The sequence below is a fragment of the Colobus angolensis genome, unplaced genomic scaffold (genome assembly GCF_000951035.1).
Source record: "Colobus angolensis palliatus isolate OR3802 unplaced genomic scaffold, Cang.pa_1.0 Scaffold8, whole genome shotgun sequence".
Taxonomy (NCBI): domain Eukaryota; kingdom Metazoa; phylum Chordata; class Mammalia; order Primates; family Cercopithecidae; genus Colobus; species Colobus angolensis.
This window is the reverse complement of record NW_012121820.1, coordinates 8,087,731-8,108,333: the sequence shown is the minus strand read 5'-3', so window position 1 is coordinate 8,108,333 and position 20,603 is coordinate 8,087,731. Positions and strand designations below refer to the sequence as shown.

The window sequence follows — 20,603 nt, the reverse complement described above, 5'->3', positions numbered from 1 at the left end:
AGGCTGAGGCGGGCGGATCATGAGGTCAGGAGTTTGAGACCAGCCTGAGCAGCATGGTGAAACCGTGTCTCTACTAAAAACACAAAAATTAGCCGGGATGGTGGCACATGCCTGTTATCCTAGCTACTCAGGAGACTGAGGCAGGAGAATCTCTTGAACCCAGGAGGCGGAGGTTGCAGTGAGCCAAGATCGCACCACTGCACTCCAGCCTTAGCGACAGAGTGAGACTCCATCTCAAAAAAAAAAAAAAAAGGAAAAAGAAAAAACCTCATTTCATCAGTAATTATTTGGACTTAGCTGTAAAATGTTTAACATATTTATTAAAATTCATTGACATATAAAAAATGTATACATTTAAGGTGTACCACTTGGTGTTTTGATATACGTATACATTACAAAATGATCACATTTCAGCGAATTAGCATATCTGTAATCTCTACATAGTTAACTATGTATGTATGTGTGCTATGTGTGTGTGTTGAGAAGATTTAAGATCTACTCTCTTAGTAAATTTAAGTATAAAATATAGTATTGTTAGCAATCCTTACCATGCCACACATTATATCTCTAGAATTTATTCATGTCGTATGACTGAAACTTTATCCCCTTTGACCAACATTACCCCATTTCCCCCTCCCTCCAGCCCCTGGCAACCATCACCCTACTCTCTGCATCTAGGAGCTGTATATTATTTAAAAATGCTAAGAGAGTAGATTTTAAATGTTCTCGCCACAAAAATAACTTAGTGCAGTAATGCATATGTTAATTAGCTAGATTTAGCCATTCCACAATGTGTGCGTGTGTGTGTGTATCAAAACATGTTATTTCAAAAAGCAGTATGGAGGGGAAAAAATCGTGTTGTACACAATAAATACATGCAATTTTATCTGTCAATTTAATGTAAAAATGTTTAAATTCTACATATAAGTGAGATCATGTAGTATTTCTCCTTCTTTGTCTTGCTTATTTCACATATCATAACATTCTGCAGTTCCATTCATGCTGTCCCAAATGGCAACATTTCCTTTTTAGTTTTTAAGGCTGATAATATCCCATTGAATATGTATATGTGTATTTTATTTTATTTTATTTTATTTATTCTGAGACAGAATTTTGTTCTGTCACCCAGGCTGGAGTACAGTGGTGCGGTCATGGTTCACTGTGGCCTAGGGGTTCCTGGGCTCAATGGTCCTGCCTCAGCCTCTCAAGTAACTGGGACTACAGACACATGCCACTATGCCCGGCTAATTTTTTAAAATTTTTATAGGGATGGGGGTCTTTCTATGTTGCCCAGGCTGGTCTCAAGCTCCTGGGCTCAAGCAATCCTCCCACCTTGGCCTCCCAAATTGCTGGGATTGCAGGTGAGAGCCACCATGCCCAGCCTTTTTCTTTACCTATTCATCTCTCAACAGACATTCAGGTTGTTTCTGTACTTGCCATGAATAATGCCAAGTCAAGGGAGCACAGCTTTCTCTTCTCAGTCCTGACTTCAGTTCCTTTGGATATATACCCAGAAGGGGATTGCTGGATCATATGGTAGTTTTAGTTTTAATTTTTTTTGGGATCTTCCATATTGTTTTCCATAAATAGCTGTGCCAATGTACATTCTCACTACCAACAGTATCCAAGGATGCCCTTTTTCTATACATTCTTGCCAATACTTATCTTTTGTCTTTTTTACAATAGCCATCTTAACAGGGGTGTGGTGACATTTCACTGTAGTTTTAATTTGCATTTTCCTGATTATTAGAGATCTTGAGCACATTTTTATATACCTATTGGCCATTAAAATTTTTTCTTTTGAGGAATGGCTATTTAGGTTCCTTGCCCTTTTTTTTTCAGCTTCCCAAGAATTGTTGGATGCCCATTTGTTAATCAGGTTACTTGTATTCTTGATATGTATTCTTGAATAGTAGTCGTGTGAGTTATTAATATATTTTGGATATTAATCCTTTACAGCATATATGGTTGCAAATATTTTTTCCTACTCAGTAGCTTGCCTTTTCATTTTGTTGATTGTTTCCTTTGCTGTGCAGAAGATTTTAGTCTGATATAATCCCACGTGTCTATTTTTGCTTTTGTTGCTTGTAATTTTGATGTCATGTCCAAAAAATAATTGCCAAAATCAATGTAAAGATGATTTTTTCTTGCATTTTTTCTAAGAGTTTTTATTTTTCTCCTCCTATCTTTATTGAGGTATAATTGACAAATAGGAATTATATATATTTAAAGTGTGCAACTTCCTATATTGATATCAAATGATCACCACACTCAAGCAAATTAACATATACTCCATCTTACATAGTTAACTTTTTCTTGTGTGATGAGAACACTTAAGATCCACCCTCTTAGCAAATTTCAGGTATGAAATACAGTATTGTTAGTTGCAGTCACCATACTGTACATTAGGTTCCAGAATTAATTTATCTTGCATAACTGAAATGGAAACTTTATATTCTTTGACCAATATTTTCTCATTTTTCTCCTTCCCCGCCATCACCCCATTCTCCTTGTAATTACCATTCTACTTACTGCTTCCATGAGTTTGACTATTTTATTTATTTATTTATTTATTTACTTGACAGGATCTCATTCTGTCACACAGGGTGCAACCTCGAACTTCTGGCTTCAAGCAATCCTCCTGCCTCAGCCTCCCAAAGTGCTGGGATTACAGGCGTGAGTCATCACTCCTAGCCCAAGTTTGGCTATCTTAGATTCCACATGTAAGTAAGATCAGACAATATTTGTCTTTTTGTGTCCAGCTTAATTCACTTAACATGATGTCCTTTGGATTCATCTGTGTTGTGGCAAATGATGGGATTTCCTACTTTTTAAAGGATGAATACTATTCTATTGTGTTTGTGTACACACATAATGTATACATATATTGTATAATGTATATATACGTTGTATATATGTGTATAACATGTATGTGTGTGTGCATACACACATCACAGCTTTTAATTCATTATCTGCTGATGTACATTTAGGTTTTTTTCATATCTTTGCTATTATGAATAATGCTTCAATGAACTTGGAAATGCAGATGTCTCTTCAAGACTTTTTAAAGAATTTTAGTTTCAGGTCTTATGTTTAAGACTTTAATCTATTTTAAGTTGATTTTTGTATATGGTATTGGATAGGGATCCAATTTCATTCTTTTGCATGTGGATATCTAGTTTTCCCAGCACCATTTGTTAAAGAGATCTTCTGTTGCCTATTGTGTGTTTTTGACACCCTCATCAAAGATCAATTGACCATAAATGGGTGGGCTTAGTTCCGGGTTCTTTATTCTGTTCCATTGGCCTGTATGTCTGCTTTTCTGTTTTTGTGCCAGTACCACACTGTTTTGATTACTCTAGCTTTGTAGTGTAATTTGATATTAGGAAATGTGATGCTTACAGCTCTGTTCTTTTTCAAAATTCCTTTGGCAATTTGGAGTCTTTTGTGGTTTCATATGAATTTTAGCATTGCTTGTTATGTTTTTGTAAAAAATGCCATTGGCATTTTGGCAGAAATTGTGTGTGCTCTGTAGGTTGCTTTGGGTAGTGTGGACATCTTGACAATATTAATTCTTCTAATCTATGAGCCCGAGATTTCTTTCCATTTATTTGTGTCTCTTAAATTTTCTTCATCGATGTTTTATAATTGTCATTGCATAAGTTTTTCACTTCTTTGGTTGAGTTAATTACTAAGTGTTTTGTTGTTGTTGCTGCTAATGGAAATGAGATTGTTCTTGGTGTATAAAATTGCCATTGATTTTCGTATATTGATTTTGTATCCTATAACTTTAATAAATGTGTTTAGTAATTCTAACCTTCTTTTGCAGCGCCCTTAGAGTTTTCTACAATCAGTTTAACCAGCCCTTTCTAAAGAGAGGGAAGTAGAGATGGCAATAGCATCAACAAGTGAATTCCAGCCTCTTTAGAGCCCCTTGATCCAAGTTATATTAAACAAGAAACTTATTTGACAAGAGATAGCAAGTCTTGGTGTGCTATGATGACAAGTTGCCTGCTGTGAGATTCCCTTCTTAAGCCTGGCATCCTCTTATCTTGCCCAGTCCTCTGGGCATCTCTTTCGTCTTTCTCTCTCCCTATCCTTCCTTCTATTCCCTTTTCATCTTTTTTTTTTTTTTCTTTTTTGAGACCAAGTCTCACTTTGGAGTGCAGTGGCACAATCTCAGCTCACTGCAACCTCTGCCTCCTGGGCTGATGAGATTTTCCTGCCCCAGCCTCCCAAGTAGGTGGTATTACAGGTGCCCGCCACGATGCCTGGCTAGTTTTTGTATTTTTAGTAGAGATGGAGTTTTGCCATTTTGGCCAGGCTGGTCTTGAACTTCTGACTTCAAGTGATCTACCTGCCTTGGACTCCCAAAGTACTTGGAATTACAGCTGTGAGCCACTGCAGCTAGCCCCTTTCCATCTTTGATCACCTATTTTGTGAATAAATTTTCTTAAAACTTAGCACTTTAAAGTAACCATTTCATATTGTGGGTCAGCCATCTGGGAAGCAATCTGCTTGGTGGTTCTTTTATAGGGTCTTTCCCATGGTTGCAGTCACACGTCTGCTGGAGCTGCAGCCAGCTGAAGGCTTTATTGGGTTGAGCAGCTCATTTGCATGGCTGGAATTGATGCTGGCTATCAGTCGGAGCTTATCTGGGCCTGCTGATCACAGCACCCACATGGGTCTCTCTAGCATGGGCTTCTCTCAGAGTAGTTGGACATCTTACATGGCAGTTTACCACTGCCCCCAAACAAGCTACCTAAGAGGATCAAGTGGGACTTGCACTTTTTCTAGCCTAGCCTTGGAGGTCACATAGCATCATGTTTGCTTTATTCTCTTGGTCAAAGAGTCACAGAGTTTTCTCAGATTCAAAAGGAGGGGACATAGATCCCACTTCTAGGTGGAAGGCGAGTGAAAGAATTTTAGGACCTTGCTTTAAAACAGTCACACCATCACACCATTTTCCTCCTTCACCCCTTTCTTCTCATTTCTTCTTTAACTCTACTCTGCTTTCCTTCATCTCCCCCTTTCATGCCTCTCTCCAGCTATTTTCAATTTTGGAGAATTTCTGCACCATGCTATGGACCTGTCTCCTTTACTGCAACTCCAGAAAACAAGTCCATGGGCCCTTTCAGAGACGGACTTACCATGAGGCTGATGGAGCCAAGCCTCAGGGTCCTTGCTTGAGCGATTCTGGGAGTGCTTCTAGCTATATGTTACATGGTCAGATGACCTGTAATATCTGCAAAAGTAAGATATTCTAACCATAATCAGCCAGTCCACCTTCCCTTTCCACTCTGACCTTTCCCTCTGTCACGCTTCTCCTGGGTTAGGTGGTGCTGGGGCGATTGCCAGCATTTTAGTCATGCAAATTAAAAGGAAGTTGAGTTGGGGATATATTTATTTTGGAGTTAGTAGAATATATTTAGGTCGTTTGCTGTCATTTCTATGTGTAGGAAGTTGCTGCTAACTGTCCTGGTGGAGGAGCAGCTGCAAATAATACTCCCGTTGTCTACTGGGCCGATTCCCTTGACGTTATGACACTAAGTTATGGGACTAGAGGTTGCACTGTAAAATGAACGTTCTTAGCCCAAGAAGGTTGTGGGTAGTAGAGGAAAAACAAGTTTTGAAATGTATGGAGCCAGGAAAATAAGCCTGTGGAGCATTCTTTCAAATAACAGATACATCTTTTTTTTTTTTTTTTTTTTTTTTTGAGATGGAGCCTCACTCTGCTGCCCAGGATGGAGTGCAATGGTGCCATCTCGGCTTACTGCAACCTCCACCTCCCAGGTTCAAGCAGTTCTCCTGTCTCAGCCTCCTGAGTAACTGGGACTACAAGTGCACACCACCACACCTGGCTAATTTCTTGTATTTTTAGTAGAGGTGGGGTTTCACCACGTTGGCCAGTCTGGTCTTGAACTCCTGACATCAGGTGATCTGCCCACCTTGGCCTCCCAAAGTGCTGGGATTACAAGCATGAACCACTGAACCCAGCCAGATACATCACATTTTTAGTGGAAAAAAAAATCAGCTCTTATGGAAGCCTGTTCAGAAGTTCTTTTCTAGTAAGCATATACTTGATAATTCAATGTGTGTAATTTTAAATGTACCATGCATTTTTTCTTTTTTTAATGGAATTGTACAAAAGATAATTTATTAAAATTCCTGTGTTTCTAGGACACAAACCTGTAACAGAACTACAGACATCAAGCATGGCTTCAAGCATTCAGGTATATGTTTTATCCAATTCACCTATAATAAAAATTAAACTATCATATTTTGATCACCATGTTAAATAAAAGAGTTAGTTATCTTTCCATTCTCTCCACAGAAACAGTGCTTTACAGAATTGATGTCATAAATGTAAACAATGAATTATTAATTTATTTGGGTTTTGTGCAATTTTTAGTGTTTGTCAGCCTTTAAATATTTGCAGTTGGTTGCAGTTTCCCTCCTCATTTGAAATAATATTCTCTTTTGTACTCATTTGCACTTGGTTTCTTTCTTCTTTTACTTTTTCTTTTTTCTTTTTTTTTTTTTTTTTGAGATGGAGTTTCGTTCTTATTGCCTAGGCTAGAGTGCAATGGTGCAATCTCAGCTCACTGCAACTTTTGCCTCCTGGGTTCAAACAATTCTCCTGCCTCAGCCTCCCGAGTAGCTGAGATTACAGGCATGCACCACCACGCCTGGCTAATTTTGTATTTTTACTAGAGATGGGGTTTCTCCATGTTGGTCAGGCTGGTCTTGAACTCCCGACCTCAGGTGATCCGCCCGCCTCGGCCTCCCAAAGTGTTGGGATTACAGGCGTGAGCCACCGCACCTGGCCTGTGCTTGGTTTCTAAAGGAGCTCCTGATTTATCAGGTTTAGACCATACAAAATCTGGATCTGCGCTGGCTCCGTTCTTCAGCATCTTAACGACAATTTTACTAAAGTAACAACGTCACTGGTGTTCTCAATTTGCAGGATTTTCATACTCTCTCCCTCTTCTGGTGTCACCAGAAGATGCAATGGCTTCTTGTTCTCTGGAAATTACATATAGAGAGATGTGAGTATATGTCAATATCAGCATATTGCAGATGTGAATTATTCAGCCTCAGAGAAAGCAGACCCCACAGAGCACTTTATTAAGGCAACTGAAGCCTTCACACGAATAAATGGGGGTTCTGAAAGTTGAAGACATAGAGTTTCATACTGAGAAGTGGTCAAGGGGAAGAGCATTGTGTTTGAAGATATGCTACACTGGAAGAAAGGGTGTAAGCAATTCCTGGAGTTCAGTTTCTGCAACAGCCAAGGTTTGGCCCGTGGAAGCCAATTTGGAGCATCAATCAGGCACACGTGGAGAGAGGCCTGGATTATGATCCAAATCCTGGAGGTTATTCAAGCTCCTCCTTATGGTATAAAGTAAGACTAACCTGTGAGGTAGAAGAATAAAGGGTGAGATGCTTGGACCCTGACCGCATGAGGAACCAAATCTTGCACCTAATGGGAAAAAGGAGGTGGGATCATTTTTACATCTTTGGGCAGGAATGGAATGAAGGTGAGTTTGAGGGATCCTAGAATGATCGTGGGTTCTGACTTGTCCAGTAGAGTCCCAGTTTATGCCTGTTGTCCCAGTGTAATAATTAGTGGCACCTCATCTTGAGACACTTTCAAAAGTGATTTGGTTTGGCCAATAAAGTATGTGGTTGCCCTGGTTAGAAATAACCTTTAAAAGGAAGAGAAGTAACAATAAGGTTTAGTGAGAAGTAAAGGCCTATAATGATTGACTGATGAATGGTGCCCAGGGCTGAGCTGGGTTTACTGGGCTTCCGTCTGACCTGGTCTGGGATACTCCACCACTTCTGTTTTCTCTCTATACCCACTACTCACCTCATACTTGCCAATATCCCTTTGACTAATCCCTCCCTTCCCACCCTCTTTCCCAAAATATCCTTCTACTTACACTTCTGCATTAGAGCTGGTTTTGTCATCCCCAGGCCCACCTAGGTCTTGGAATAGACCAGCCAACACCCAGACCTCCCAGTGTGGCCTTGGTGAGCACAGGAGACTGGGACCTCCGGGACTTATGGTATTTTTTGCAGGTGACCAGGCAGATAGCTTCAGTTTGGAAGTTGTTATTGTTCCCCTGGCAACGGCCATAGATGAATTTGGAGCAGATCTTAGGGTTTTTTTTTTTTTTTTTAATTGTACCACCAACATGGTTTGGAGGCCAGGCAGGGGCCAGCCTCCTGTGGCATACTGCATATACCTGCAGGGAGATCAGAGAACAGAGCTGTTTGGGTGCCTGTCTCCCTGGAGAATGTCCATCTCTCCCTTTCTCTGACCACAGCTCTCTTTGTCTCCGCTGAGAAGCAAATTTGGCTCAGGGCTCTGCTCCCAATTCAGTGTGAACCTTGACCACTCATTTTACCTCTCTGGTCCTTGACTTCCTCATCTGTAAGGTGAGAATGCAAAATCCCAACGTGCTCGCCTAACAGGGCTGTTGGAAGGAACAGCTGTGACATCACATGGCTTCTTTTTCCTTGCCTCCCCAACATCTGAACACTAAATCTGGCTGATTTTGCCTCCTAAATAGCTCTCCTTTATTTCCTTTCTGCCGCTTTCTTAATTCGAGCATCATTATCTTTTGCAAGGACTTCCATGAAAGGCCAACAGCTGATCTCCAAGACTTCTGCATTCTGCTAGACATTGGTTTCCAGAATGGCAGATCTGCTGGGCACAGGATAAAGTTCTACCAAACCCAGAGGGACTTCAGAATCCATTTTCTCCTCCTTCTCTCCAACGTTATTTCTTATGCTGCCCCAACACCCAGCTTCCCAAACTTATGCTCTAAAAGTAGCATGTTCTTACACACCCCATGCCTTTGCACATGCCTGACATATCCAGACCTCTCTTGCTAAGTGCACTCTTGTTCATTCTTTAAAACCCTTCCCAGACCTTGACTCTTTTATGCAGTCTTTCCTTTATTCATTCTTTACTCCTTGCTTTTCTTCATTGCCTCTCAATCTTACACACACATTTATCATTTCCATGTACTTTCTTGTTCACATTTTCTGATTCTCCATGAGAATGTGAGGTTTTTGAGAGGGAGTTGCGTCTTATGCCGTCTTGATACAGCAGTTTCTAGCAGGTAATTTGACATAGAGAGGATGCTTCAGGAGTAGTCACAGAAAAAAAAACCCAAAACTCAAATCTACCCTGATCTTAAGCATTTATTGAGCAATTATTTTGCCCATAGTGCTATGAGGTACAAATAGAGTTCTTTAGAACCTCATAGTCTGAAGCATGACAAAACAACAATTATAGCACTGATTAGTGTCAGGCACTATTCTTAGTAGTTGACATCTACTAACATTTAATCTTGTAAGGTAGGTCCTCTTATTGTTCTCATTATGCAGATGAGGAAACTAAGGTTTAGAGAGGCTAAATAACTTTCCTATGACCACACAGATGTTAAGGGATTTGAACATAGGTTAATCCATTGCTGTTAGGATCAAGACCAGATCCCTTACCAGCTCTCCTTCCCCTATCTAGCCCAGCTTCATCTTTCTCTCTTTTTAAAATTTGTTACTTGTTTATCTATCAAGAGAGACTATTTGTCAGCCCACATATTCATGCTTCATGTTTCAGGAACACAAGTCAGTGGCAAACTTTAACCCAAAGAAATCATTGCAATTCCAAAATCACTTTGCACTCTGAAAGATACCAGCCTTCCCCATCTCCTGAAAATCTCTTACAGAATTACATTTTCTGTAGAAATTTGTGTACGCCTTATATCTTGGTCCAGCAACAGTGAACTTACAGAGAGCTGCAATCCATAGGGATGCAACAAATGCTTGAACAATGTGAAACCACAGATGCCTGGCTGGAAGGCCACACATTTGAGGTTTTGTCAAAGCACTGAAAACCTAGTTATTGTCTTGAAAGGTATGCCAACCTAAAGTAACAAGATTCAGAAAATATGATTAAGTAGGGCATTTATTTGAGCCCAAAACTTGAGGATGGCCACTTGGGAGTACAGATTCAAGTTGCCCTGAATATACACTACCAGCTTACTCTTTCTTGTCTCTTGCTCACTCTCTGCTTTCCAGCCTTTCTAGGCCTGAACGTGCTGCCTCCTGCCACAAAGCCTTTGTACATGCTATTACCTGTGCCTGAAAGGCTATTTCTTCCCATTTTTGGTCTAAATACTCATCTTTCAGACCTTAAATCATGGATATCTTTCCCAGAAAAACCTTTTCTGACCTTCCTGGCCACAGTGAGCAAGTGGAACCCATCATGGCTGTCAGGGGCACCAATCAATATTTGTTGAATGAATAGAATGAATGAATAGTCCTTGATGGTCTTCTTTAGAGCTCAATAATATGAGCAGAGAAGAAAGAGTGTAGGCGGTCTAAGGTGGTCAGGGAAGGCATCCTGGGTTTATATAGACAGAGAGGCCTGGAGAAAAAAGCCAGGAAATACAGATTATATACCTGTCTCTTATAGCTATCACATAACCTGACACAATGTTGGCATTTGATGAGACTTCAGTGACTACTTGGCATCTCAAGAATCACTGAAGAGTAGCCAAGAGACCATGTGGTCCAATATCAACACCTGTCTTATGGAAAGGGAAACTGAGCTCCAGAAAGGAAAACTACATTGTTCATATCACATACCAAAATAGAGGAAGAAATGAAATAAAATCCGTGTCTCCCAAGTCCAGGACTGACAGATTTGTGTCAAGTAGAAGATGTACCTAAACTCTAGGTCAGAGAGCAGCCAGCAGTGAACCAGGAGACAGTTAGTGCAGTGCAGGTGGCGATAGGAGGTGAGGGCACTGGGAAATTTAGGAAACATCTGAGTTACCTTATCTGAGGTCTAAACATTTCTTTCCACAGCTGAACAGACAACACTTCATGTTTTCTGGGCAATCTCTGTGTTTGGTACAGTGGTCTATTTCTTCCACTTCGCATTCTACTTTGATTTTGGGACACGGCTCTAAGGGAAAGGAAGATATATTTCCTCGAGGCCTTAAAGGAGCCTGTGCTCCCCCTCTCCAAGCCCAGGGCACCCATGCAGAGTTAAAGAACCTTGTTTCCACTTCACCTGTCCCCAAAAGGTAGTGGCCCTCAGGTAGCTCAGGAATTTCCCAACACTGCCCACATCCCCAACCCCGTAACAACTCACCATCCAATCCCTAAACCAACCCCTACCCTCTATCTGCACCATCTATGAGGTTCCTGGGAGAAAGACGCACTCCTCTAAGACTATTCTGGTCACTCAGCCTTGCTGTGCTTGGTTGCTCCCCCAGGAGGCGCTGTGGCTCTCGATGATTGAGATCAACATTTCTGGCATCAGATAGCTTGGCTTTTGAATTCTGTGCCATCCTTGGTGTGCCAGGCACTTCTGAGCCTTGATTTCCTCATTTGCCCATAGGGTTGCTTTGAAGACTAACACAACACAGTTTGACAAGCCATCGTCAAACTTCCTGGGGCAACATGATGTAACAATGAGTAATACGGGTGAAGCACTGACTGTGAGCTGCCTTTTCTCCTTAATCCTCATTACATATCGATGGGTAAGCACTCTTAATATTCACATTTTATAAACAGAAGAATTGGAAGCATAAGGAGGTTATGTGAATTTGCCCAAGGTCACACAGCTACTCAGGGATGGAGCCAGGATTTGAACCTACAAAGTGTGGTTCCTGAGTGCTCACTTTCAACCACTAATTTTCAGTGCTCAGTACAGTTAGCTGCTAATTGTGAGTCTTCACATTTCAGCATTCCAAGGGACTTCCGGAGACCATTCTTTACCCCAAAGACTAGGGTCCTCAGTGGGTATGGGTGTGGGGGCTGCAGTGAGAACATTTGGAAGCTAACACAGTTGGTGTTGTAGGGAGCAGCCTGTTTTTCTTATGGGAGACTTCCTTGAGCTTACTACTCTTTCTTAGTTCATTTCATGAGCTCTAGGTCCGGGCACCTCCAGGAAGAATCTTTTAGAACGTCAGCAAGGAGTCAGTTGCCACAGATTCGGATGCCTATATTCACCAAGGGAGTCTCTTACCAAGAGACTCCAAATAGCTTCCCTCTTTCCCACCTGGAACTCCAGGCACAGGTGGAGAAAATAATTGCTCAGCTGCAAAATAGTTCTTTGTTCCTTCCTCCCCACCGAGTTTCCTTTCTCCATTTCAAGGACTGAGTCCCCAGTACTTACTGCCAAAGATCCCTTCAGCGTGCCCAGGTTTCTGGACATCCCCCAGAAGGAAGAATGGTACCAGGATTGGCAGAAGTCCTCAGAGTCCCACTTTAGGAAGTACTAGCCTGGTTGATGGCACCAAAAGTAAGAAACGCTGGTCAGCAGCTCCTACCTCTGCACTTTGCCTGCCCTGGTGTGCCCCAGCACTCCAAGAGACAGTCATGGAGACAAGCCAGCCAGACTCCCCTCTCAGAAACACCAGATCCCTGAGGCCATCAGTGGGACTACCTGGTACCTACCCTGGGGGAAAGGGGCCTTGATAGGCGGCTCCTAATCCTCAGCAATCTGAGGCTCTCTGGTCTACCAGGGAAAGAGGGCACATCTTGTCTTGCGCTTTCCAGGCTCCTTTAGCAGAAAGGGAGGTTTAACTCCAGAGTCTTCCATTTCCCCAGGGGGAGTTTGGAGGTTAAGAGTATGCTAGCTCTCTTTCTTCTTTCTAATTTCACTCTTCTCCTGACATGTCTATTCTTATGCTTTATTTTTCTTACTTTGTTTCTTCTCTTTTCTTTGCCTCTTTATGTCTTTTAGTATGTGCCTGTCTTTTTCTCCTTTTCAGGGAGTCTCTGTCTGTCTGAGTCTCTTTCTCCCCACCCTTCACTTCCCTCTCTCTTCTTTTGTATGTAAAGATCAGTTATATTTATCCTTTAAGTCAATTGATTTTGCAACGATCAATAATTTCTTTTGTTACTTTGGGACTTCTCCAACTCTGTTCTCCGTTTGTCCCTGTTGTGACAGCTACAGCATTGGATTAAAAGTCACACTCTGAAGCATTAAGACTTGAGCGTCTGTACCAACCAAGTTTGATATCCTTGGTAGAAGCCTGAATGAGGTGAGGAGCCAGTTACCTGGGCATCAATCCCATCTGGCAAAGGACTGTGGGTAATGGAAGCATTTCTGCAGGGTGGCAGCAGAGAGTGTGTGCAGCAAGGCATGTCATCAGTGGTGAGTGAGAAGTTCATTATTTTTTACGGCTGAATAATAGACAATGCACATTGACAGCCTCCTACCTCCAGCATCAGTCCCTACTTTTCTGCTGTGGGTTTTCTCTGGCCCCCTGGGAGCTTGTATAGCTTGCATGCATTACGATCTGAAATAGCAAGGGATTTAGTATCCCTGACATCCAGAGGGCATTGGGAATCAGTGGACAAATAGCTTAGCTTCCTCATCACTGGAGACAGATTAAGAACATCTGTGGCCTGATATCCAGAATGTACAAGGAACTTAAACAAATTTACAAGAAAAAACAAACGACCACATTGAAAAGTGGGCAAAGGACAGGAACAGACACTTCTCAAAAGAAGACATATATGGGGCCAACAAACATGAAAAAATGCTCAACATTACTGATCATCAGAGAAATCCAAATCAAAACCACAATGAGATACCATCTCATGCCAGTCAGAATGCTGATTATTAAAAAGTCAAGAAACAACAGATGCTGGTAAAACTGTGGAGAAACACGAATGTTTTTACACTGTTGGTGGGAACAGAAATTCGTTCAACCATTTGGTAGACAGTGTGCCAATTCCTGAAAGATCTAGAACCAGAAATACCATTTGACCCAGCAATCCCATTACTGGGTATACATTCAAAGGAATATAAATCATTCTTTTATAAAGATACATGCATGAGTTTGTTCACTGCAGCAGTATTTACAATAGCGAAAACATGGAATCAACCCAAATGTCCCTCACCAATAGGCTGCCTAAAGAAAATGTGGTACATATATACCATGGAATACTATGCAGCCATAAAAAGAAGTGAGATCACGTCCTTTGCAGGGGCATGGATGAAGCGGGAAGCCATTATCCTCAGCAAAGTGATGCAGGAACAAAACTAAATACTGTACGTTCTCCCTTGTAAGTGGGAGCTGAACAATGAGAACACATGGACATCGGGAGGGGAACAACACATACTGTGGCCTGTGGAGGGGGCAGAGGGAGGGAAAGCATCAGGATAAAAAGCTAATGCATGTGGGGTTAATACCCAGGTGATGGGTTGATAGGTGCAGCAAACCACCATGGCACAGGCTTACCTATGTAACAAACCTGCAGGTCCTGCACATGTATTCCAGAACTTGAAATAAAATATTTTAAAGAAGAAAATTTGTAAGCCCTAGGATTCAGTCACAGTGGTACCCAGCTCCTAATAGATTCTTCTCTCTTCCCTTCTCTTCCCTGAATTACTCATCCCACTCCCCATCTTGTATGTCTTGGGAGGTCTCTCAAACAAACTACCTGCACCCATGCCCTTTTCCCAGGGTTAGTTTCTAGAGGATCCAAACTAAGGCATTGTCCTTGGGTTCTTGCCTAAAAAGGTTTTACAATCTTTTGTGGAAACGGAAGAAGATAACAATAACAATATCCCTGGAGCTCTCAACTCTCAAAGTTCTGATTGTCTTCACTCCCTTGAATGATGTCACCAGAAGCCTCAAAGATCCCTTACTCTGCAAAGTGTAATGTGCCAAAAAGATGTCAATTACTCAGCTTCAGAGGCACAGGATTACATCAGGTTCTTTATTGGAAACAATTGAGAGTGACACAGGTATAAACTAGGAGCTCTAGAAGTTGGAGATAAAGGGAACATAAAGATGAAATCAAAATGGAAGGATATTGTGCATTGAAAGAGCCAGAGATGGAGGAAAAGGAGGGAGATGCAAGGGTTCTGTTTTGCGAAGGGCTAAGATCTTGAAATGCTGCAAGTGAAACTGGAAGTCAATCTGGCACATCAGTCAGGTACACGAACAGTCCTCAGAGCATGAGCCACACTCTGGTGGTTCTTCCTGCACATCCTTATCCAATCAGGGAAAGCCTGTAGAGAACGTAGGACAGAAACAGGTGAGTATCTTGGGTTCAGCTTATCTTTGGAGCTTGAGGTTATGCTTATACATCTTTGCACAGAAAAACACTAAAAAGAAGTGGATTTGCTTTGGGGAGCTCTCCATCTCCTTCAAGGAAAAACAAATAGGAGTGACTTGCTGGCAAAGAACTGTGTTGAGACATTGATGGCTTGGAAGGATTGGTTGGTCAACATGTCTAGGTTTAACATCCTGTGCCTCTTCTGCAATTCATCTCTGAGATTTCACCACTTCCACACCCTTCCTCCAGCCCTCCTAACTCCCCTCATACTTGCCAACATTGATTACTTCTACATCCCTTCTCATCCTCAGTTCCCAGAAAGTAGCTTTGTCTACCGCCTTGCCAGGTGCATTCTCACCTCCTGATCAGAGCTGGTTCTGTCAGCAGCAGGTCTGCCAAAGATGTAGCTGTCCTGGAAAGGACCAGCCAACATGCAGACCTCACAGCATGGGACTGGAGAGGATGAAAGACCGGGGCCCCTAGGACTCACGTTTATTCTTGCAGGTGTTCAGGCAGTTGGCTTCGGATTGGAAGTTGTTATTGTTTCCCTGGCAGCCACCATAGACAAATGTGGAGCAAGTATTATTTTTCTTGTCATACCACCACCGAATAAAAAAAGCCAGGCAGGGGCCAGTTTCATTTGGCATTTCACATACATCTGCAGAAAGACTCCAGAGTTGAAAACTCAGCGTGCCCACTCCAGAAACAAACAGTTGTTATTATTCTCCCTGGCAACCACTACAGATGGAACCGGAATAGGCTCCTTTTCCCTTATCCCACAGCAAGAGCACAGCTCCATTGACATATTGCACACATGTGCAAGGAGACCCCAGAGTGGGCATCTGCATCCCTGGAGATAGGGTTATTGCAGGTGAAATTAGCTAAAAAGAGGTCAGACCAAAATAGCATGGGCCCCTATACCAACATGACTGGTGTCCTTATAAAAGCAGGTTAATTTGGACAGAGGCAAACACACTGGGAGAACACCGTATGAATGTGAAGGCAGAGATTGGGGTGCTGTGTCTACAAGCCAAAGAACACCAAAGATTGCCAGCAAACCACCAGAAGCTAGGGGAGAGGAATGGAACATGCTTCTTCCCCATAACCCTGACAAGGAACCAACCGTGCTGACACCATGTTCTCGGACTTCTAGCCTGAGGAATTGTGAGACAATACATTTCTGTTGTTTAAGATTCCCAGTCAGTGGTACTTTGTTATAGCAATTCTACCAAACAAACGTAGGTCCCTAGTAAATTGTGCTTACACAGTTCCATTTGAGTAAATCTCCACTGCTAAACAATTAGGTCCTGTTGATTTTTACCTCCTAATAGCTCACCTCTCTGCCAGTCTCTCTAATATAAGCCTCAGTGACGGTCTCATGCCTGGGCTGTTGAGATAACCTCAGATTGATCCCCTGCCTCCAGTCCTGGCCCCTCCAATCAATCATTGATGCTTCCCACCAGAGGGAAGGATCTGATGGATCTGAGAACCAGGCTTATCATGTCATTCCACAGATAAGACCTACCTTCACTTCATGACAATACCCTCCCATGACCCACAGGGCCCTCCATTGTCTAGCTCGTACTGTGACGCTGGCCTCCTCCCCTGCCGCCGAACCCCTTCCAGCTACATGCTCCAATAACATTGAACACCCCGTGCCACCCCCATACCTCCATCCCTTTGCACTGCTCACAGTGACACTCCTCTTCTTCCTTCAAAACCTTTCTCACACATCAACTGTTGTGATGTCTCCCTTGACTCCACTCTACATTCCTCACTGCCACACCTTGCTTCAGAATCTGTGCACTCAATTTTCGTTTACATCTTCAGTGTCATCCCTGAGGCTGTGAGTTTCTGGCGAGCAAGGAGTGTGTCTGCTTCCATCTTGGCACTCCAATTCCTAACAGGTAGTTTGGCACAGTACAGAACCTTATAGAATGTTGAGGGTAAAAGAAATTGTATCCTGATCTGAACTGAATAAATTATTCATTGAGCACCTATTGTGTGCCTAATGCTTCAAGGAACAGAGAAAAGGCATGACCTCTGCTATTTAGGAGCCCTTAGCCAAGAATTACAAATAAGCGAATAGGGATCAGGTGGCTACTATGTGCCAGGCATTGCTCTAAGCACATCATGCAGATCAATTGGATCCTCAAAATAACCTTCTACACTGATCCTTTTATTATCTGAGGAAACTGAGGCACAGTGAAGGAATGTTTTTAATTTATCCTAGACAAAAAGGCTGCTAAAAACTGGAGGTAAGAGTTGAACTCATTGTGTCTGAATTCAGAATCCTTACCTGCTGGCATATGAGTGACTTAGCCCCCTAACCTGTCCACTCTACTTGTCTGTCAAGTCCTGTTTACTTTACCTCCTACATACCTTTTGAGCATGTCCTATTCTTCTTCATCCCCTCAGCTACCTCTAGTTCCAGTCACCATTTCTATCACCTTGAAGTCCTTTAAGATACTCTGTTCCTCCTATTTTAAACTCTATAGATGTAGTATGAACCTGGTCATGTGATGCCCTGCCTCGGTGGATTGCCATGGCCCTTTGATCCAGGCAAGACTCTTTAACCTGGCCCACCATACCTGAATTGTTTGATCACTGCCCACCCAGAATCTGTTTTCCTTGTCCCATGCTCGTGCTCACTCTGCATTCTGGCCTCCCGAGGTCCCACCATTGAGCCTTTGTGCATGCTACTCCCTGTTCCTGGAAAACGCTTGCACCCACTTTTTGCCTAAAACATTACCCATCTTTCTCAACTCAACTCCAGATTTGCTTTCTCAGAGAAGGCAATCCCAACCTCCCTGACCACACTGAGCAGATCAAATCCTACTGTGGGTCTCAGAGGCACTCAATACATATTTGTTGAATGAATAAAAAAAAATCTTCGATAGTCTTTTTGCATCCCAGGGAGATGGGCATGAAATTAAGATGCAGCAGAAAGGAAAAGCCCTCTGTTGTGCAGCAGTCAGGAGAGGTGTTCTGGTGCAAAGCTGGATTTGTGTAGGCAGAGAGGTGGTCACTCCATAGCAAAAAAGTTAGAAAATATAAATTGCTTCATTTATCACTCGCAGCAACAATGTTGTATATGTTAGGGCAACAATGGCCACCTGGGGCTCAAAAAATTGTAAGAGTGACAGGTATCTAAATAGCCAAAAGAATCTGATTCAATGCCACTCCTTCACCAGTCATTTGTTTTGGGAAACTGAGTCTCAGGCATTACCTGATAGGAAAAGGTCATTACTAATGGCACACACCATATCTGGCACAGTAATGAATCTAAATTGCAGGTCTCCCAAGTCCAGCAGTTTTGCCAGAGACCAGCCCTCAGCGATCAGGGCACAAAGCCAGTCCAGGAAAGCAGAAGGTAAGTACAGGGGGAGGAGGGGTTGGTTATTCTGCGGCTCTGAATATTACCTTGTTTGAGATCTAAACATTTTTTTCCGCAGCTGAAGACACAGCACTTCTTGTTGTCCGGGCATTGTCTGTGCCTTGTACACACATCCCTTTCTCTGAATTCACATTCTTCTCTGATTGTGGGACATCTCCCTAGGGAAGGAGCAGTTTCACACCCGTGTGCCTTAGAGAGCATAGTGTCTCCCCGCTTTGCCAGACACAAGGCAATTCTAGAGAGTCAGGGAAGTTTGCTTCGACTTTGCTTGCCCCCAGGAGTTCTTTTCCTCAGGGTGGCCTCACTCACTTCCCTACTGCATACACCCTCCCTTCCCCCTGACCACTCCTCCCTCTCTTCCCACCCTCCCAGCTCCAGCCCATCTAAGGCAGAATTTCTCAACCACCGGTAATATTTGGGCTGGATAATTCTTTGGGAGGCTGAACTGGGGATTGTAGGATGTTCAGCAGCATCCCAGGCCTCTTCCCATCAGACACCAGTAGCACCCCCTGACTGTAACAGTGGAAAATGTCTCCAGGCACTGCAAAGTTCCCATGGAAGGCAAAAATCTCCCATTTGCGGGCCACTGAATAAAGCTGATGTGGTCTTTTTGGCTTTGTTGAGGCATCAGTGTTTGGAAGTTCCTCTAGGTGGTGGTATTAAACAGCAATTAGTATCACTTACCCCTGAGCCAGTTAAGATTTTGAATTCTGACTCTTGGTCTGAATTCTGACCCTCTCTGAACCTTGGTTTCATCATCTGTAAAATCATTTTGACCTTACGGAGTTGTGAGAAAAAAATGAGACAAAGTATATAAAGCCCTCATCAGAGTAACAGATGCGCAGTCATATTATCTAACATTTGCTAAGTCTTTACCATAAGCCGAGCACTCTTCTAAGCATTTTAAGTGTATGATCTCATTTAATCTTTATAATCGCTCTATGAAGGAAGTCCTATTAATATCCCCATGTTACAGATGTGGAAACTGAGGCCCACGAAATTTAAGTAGCTTGCCCAAGATTACAGGGCTACCAAGATTTGAACCCACTAAGTCTGATTCCAGATCCCTCTGTAGTTTTAAAATCCCTTTTCGGAAATCCTTACTTCCTGAGTGTTCAGCAAATGATAACAATGATCACTGTTACATTATAGTCATGGAATATTAGTGTCTGAAGTTTAAAGGAACTTCTGGATGCTGTCCTTTATCTCAAAGTAGGGAGCCCCTAGGGATACAGTGACACTTTATGGGACTACGTTTGAAAGAACTAGGAGTGGATACAAATAATACCTCAAGGAAGGGGCCTGTTTTGCTCGCGAGATAAGGAGAAGGTCCCTTGGTTTCCCGGATCCCTGTAGCGACTCCCCTGAATGCTAGATCCCGTGACTCTCCTCCACCTCCTTGATAAAGGCCCTCCACTTCAAAGGGGGTGAAAGTGGGGATTGCCTATGTCGGGGTTACTGCATTCCCAGAAGAGATCTTCCACAGGAGGGATCTTACAAAGATCTCTCTCCTCTCCCAACCCGGGACCTGGGCTAAGATGGTGGAAAGCAACCCAGATCTGAAGAGTTGTTCCCTGTTCCTTCCTCCCAGCAGACTCCCCTCTCTCTAGGGTAAGGGCTGAGGCCAGTACTTACTGGGAAATAACCAGTCAGTCAGACCAGGTCCCTGGACATTCGCTAAGAGGATGAATAGCACCAGGAGGCTCAAAAGTCCAGAAGATCCCATGCTGAAGAGAGGCCAGCCTTTCTGGTGGTTCCAGAATTTGGAATGCTCAGCTGCTGCACCTTGGATATAAGAACTGGACACAAACCGGCCACCCCCTTTCTTCTGGGAACACTAAGTTCCCAAGGTCACAAATGGGACTAACTGACACCCACAGCTCATAGCTTGGGAGGAAGGGTCTCTCATTGAATGGATCTTGATCCTTACACCCCTAGGCTGCACTGGGCTGGGGCTCTAGTCAACCCCAGGGAGTGGGCAAAGCTCGTCTCCCACTTTCCAGGCTGCCTTCAGGTGAATGCTATCATCTTGGGTCTTCATCTTGATAACTTGGAGAGCGGTGGAGTGTCCTCATTCTTCATTCATTTTCCATCGTACGTG

The 20,603-nt window shown here is 42.9% G+C and overlaps 2 protein-coding genes across 3 annotated transcripts; both read right to left on the bottom strand.

Moving 5' to 3' along the window:
* Positions 1 to 7,377: 7,377 nt before the first annotated feature.
* On the bottom strand, positions 7,378 to 12,410 carry WFDC6 (WAP four-disulfide core domain 6). The gene is given in 3 exon segments (XM_011929197.1): positions 7,378 to 7,416; positions 10,845 to 10,987; positions 12,206 to 12,410. Coding segments are annotated over 3 exon segments (387 nt in total).
* A 2,329-nt stretch (positions 12,411 to 14,739) lies between these two features.
* Positions 14,740 to 20,291, bottom strand: LOC105502433 (eppin). Of its 2 annotated transcripts, none has more exons than XM_011928928.1 (4): positions 20,138 to 20,291; positions 18,529 to 18,660; positions 15,596 to 15,774; positions 14,740 to 15,058 (listed from the first exon to the last, which is right to left on the bottom strand). In XM_011928928.1, the coding sequence occupies exons 1-3, from the start codon at positions 20,226 to 20,228 to the stop codon at positions 15,614 to 15,616; spliced, it is 384 nt and encodes a 127-aa protein (XP_011784318.1). In that variant the 5' UTR covers positions 20,229 to 20,291; the 3' UTR covers positions 14,740 to 15,058; positions 15,596 to 15,613. The 2 variants fall into 2 exon arrangements, with proteins under 2 accessions (XP_011784318.1, XP_011784317.1); XM_011928927.1 differs by having other exon boundaries at positions 15,596 to 15,763; positions 20,138 to 20,289.
* Between the last annotated feature and the right edge of the window lie 312 nt (positions 20,292 to 20,603).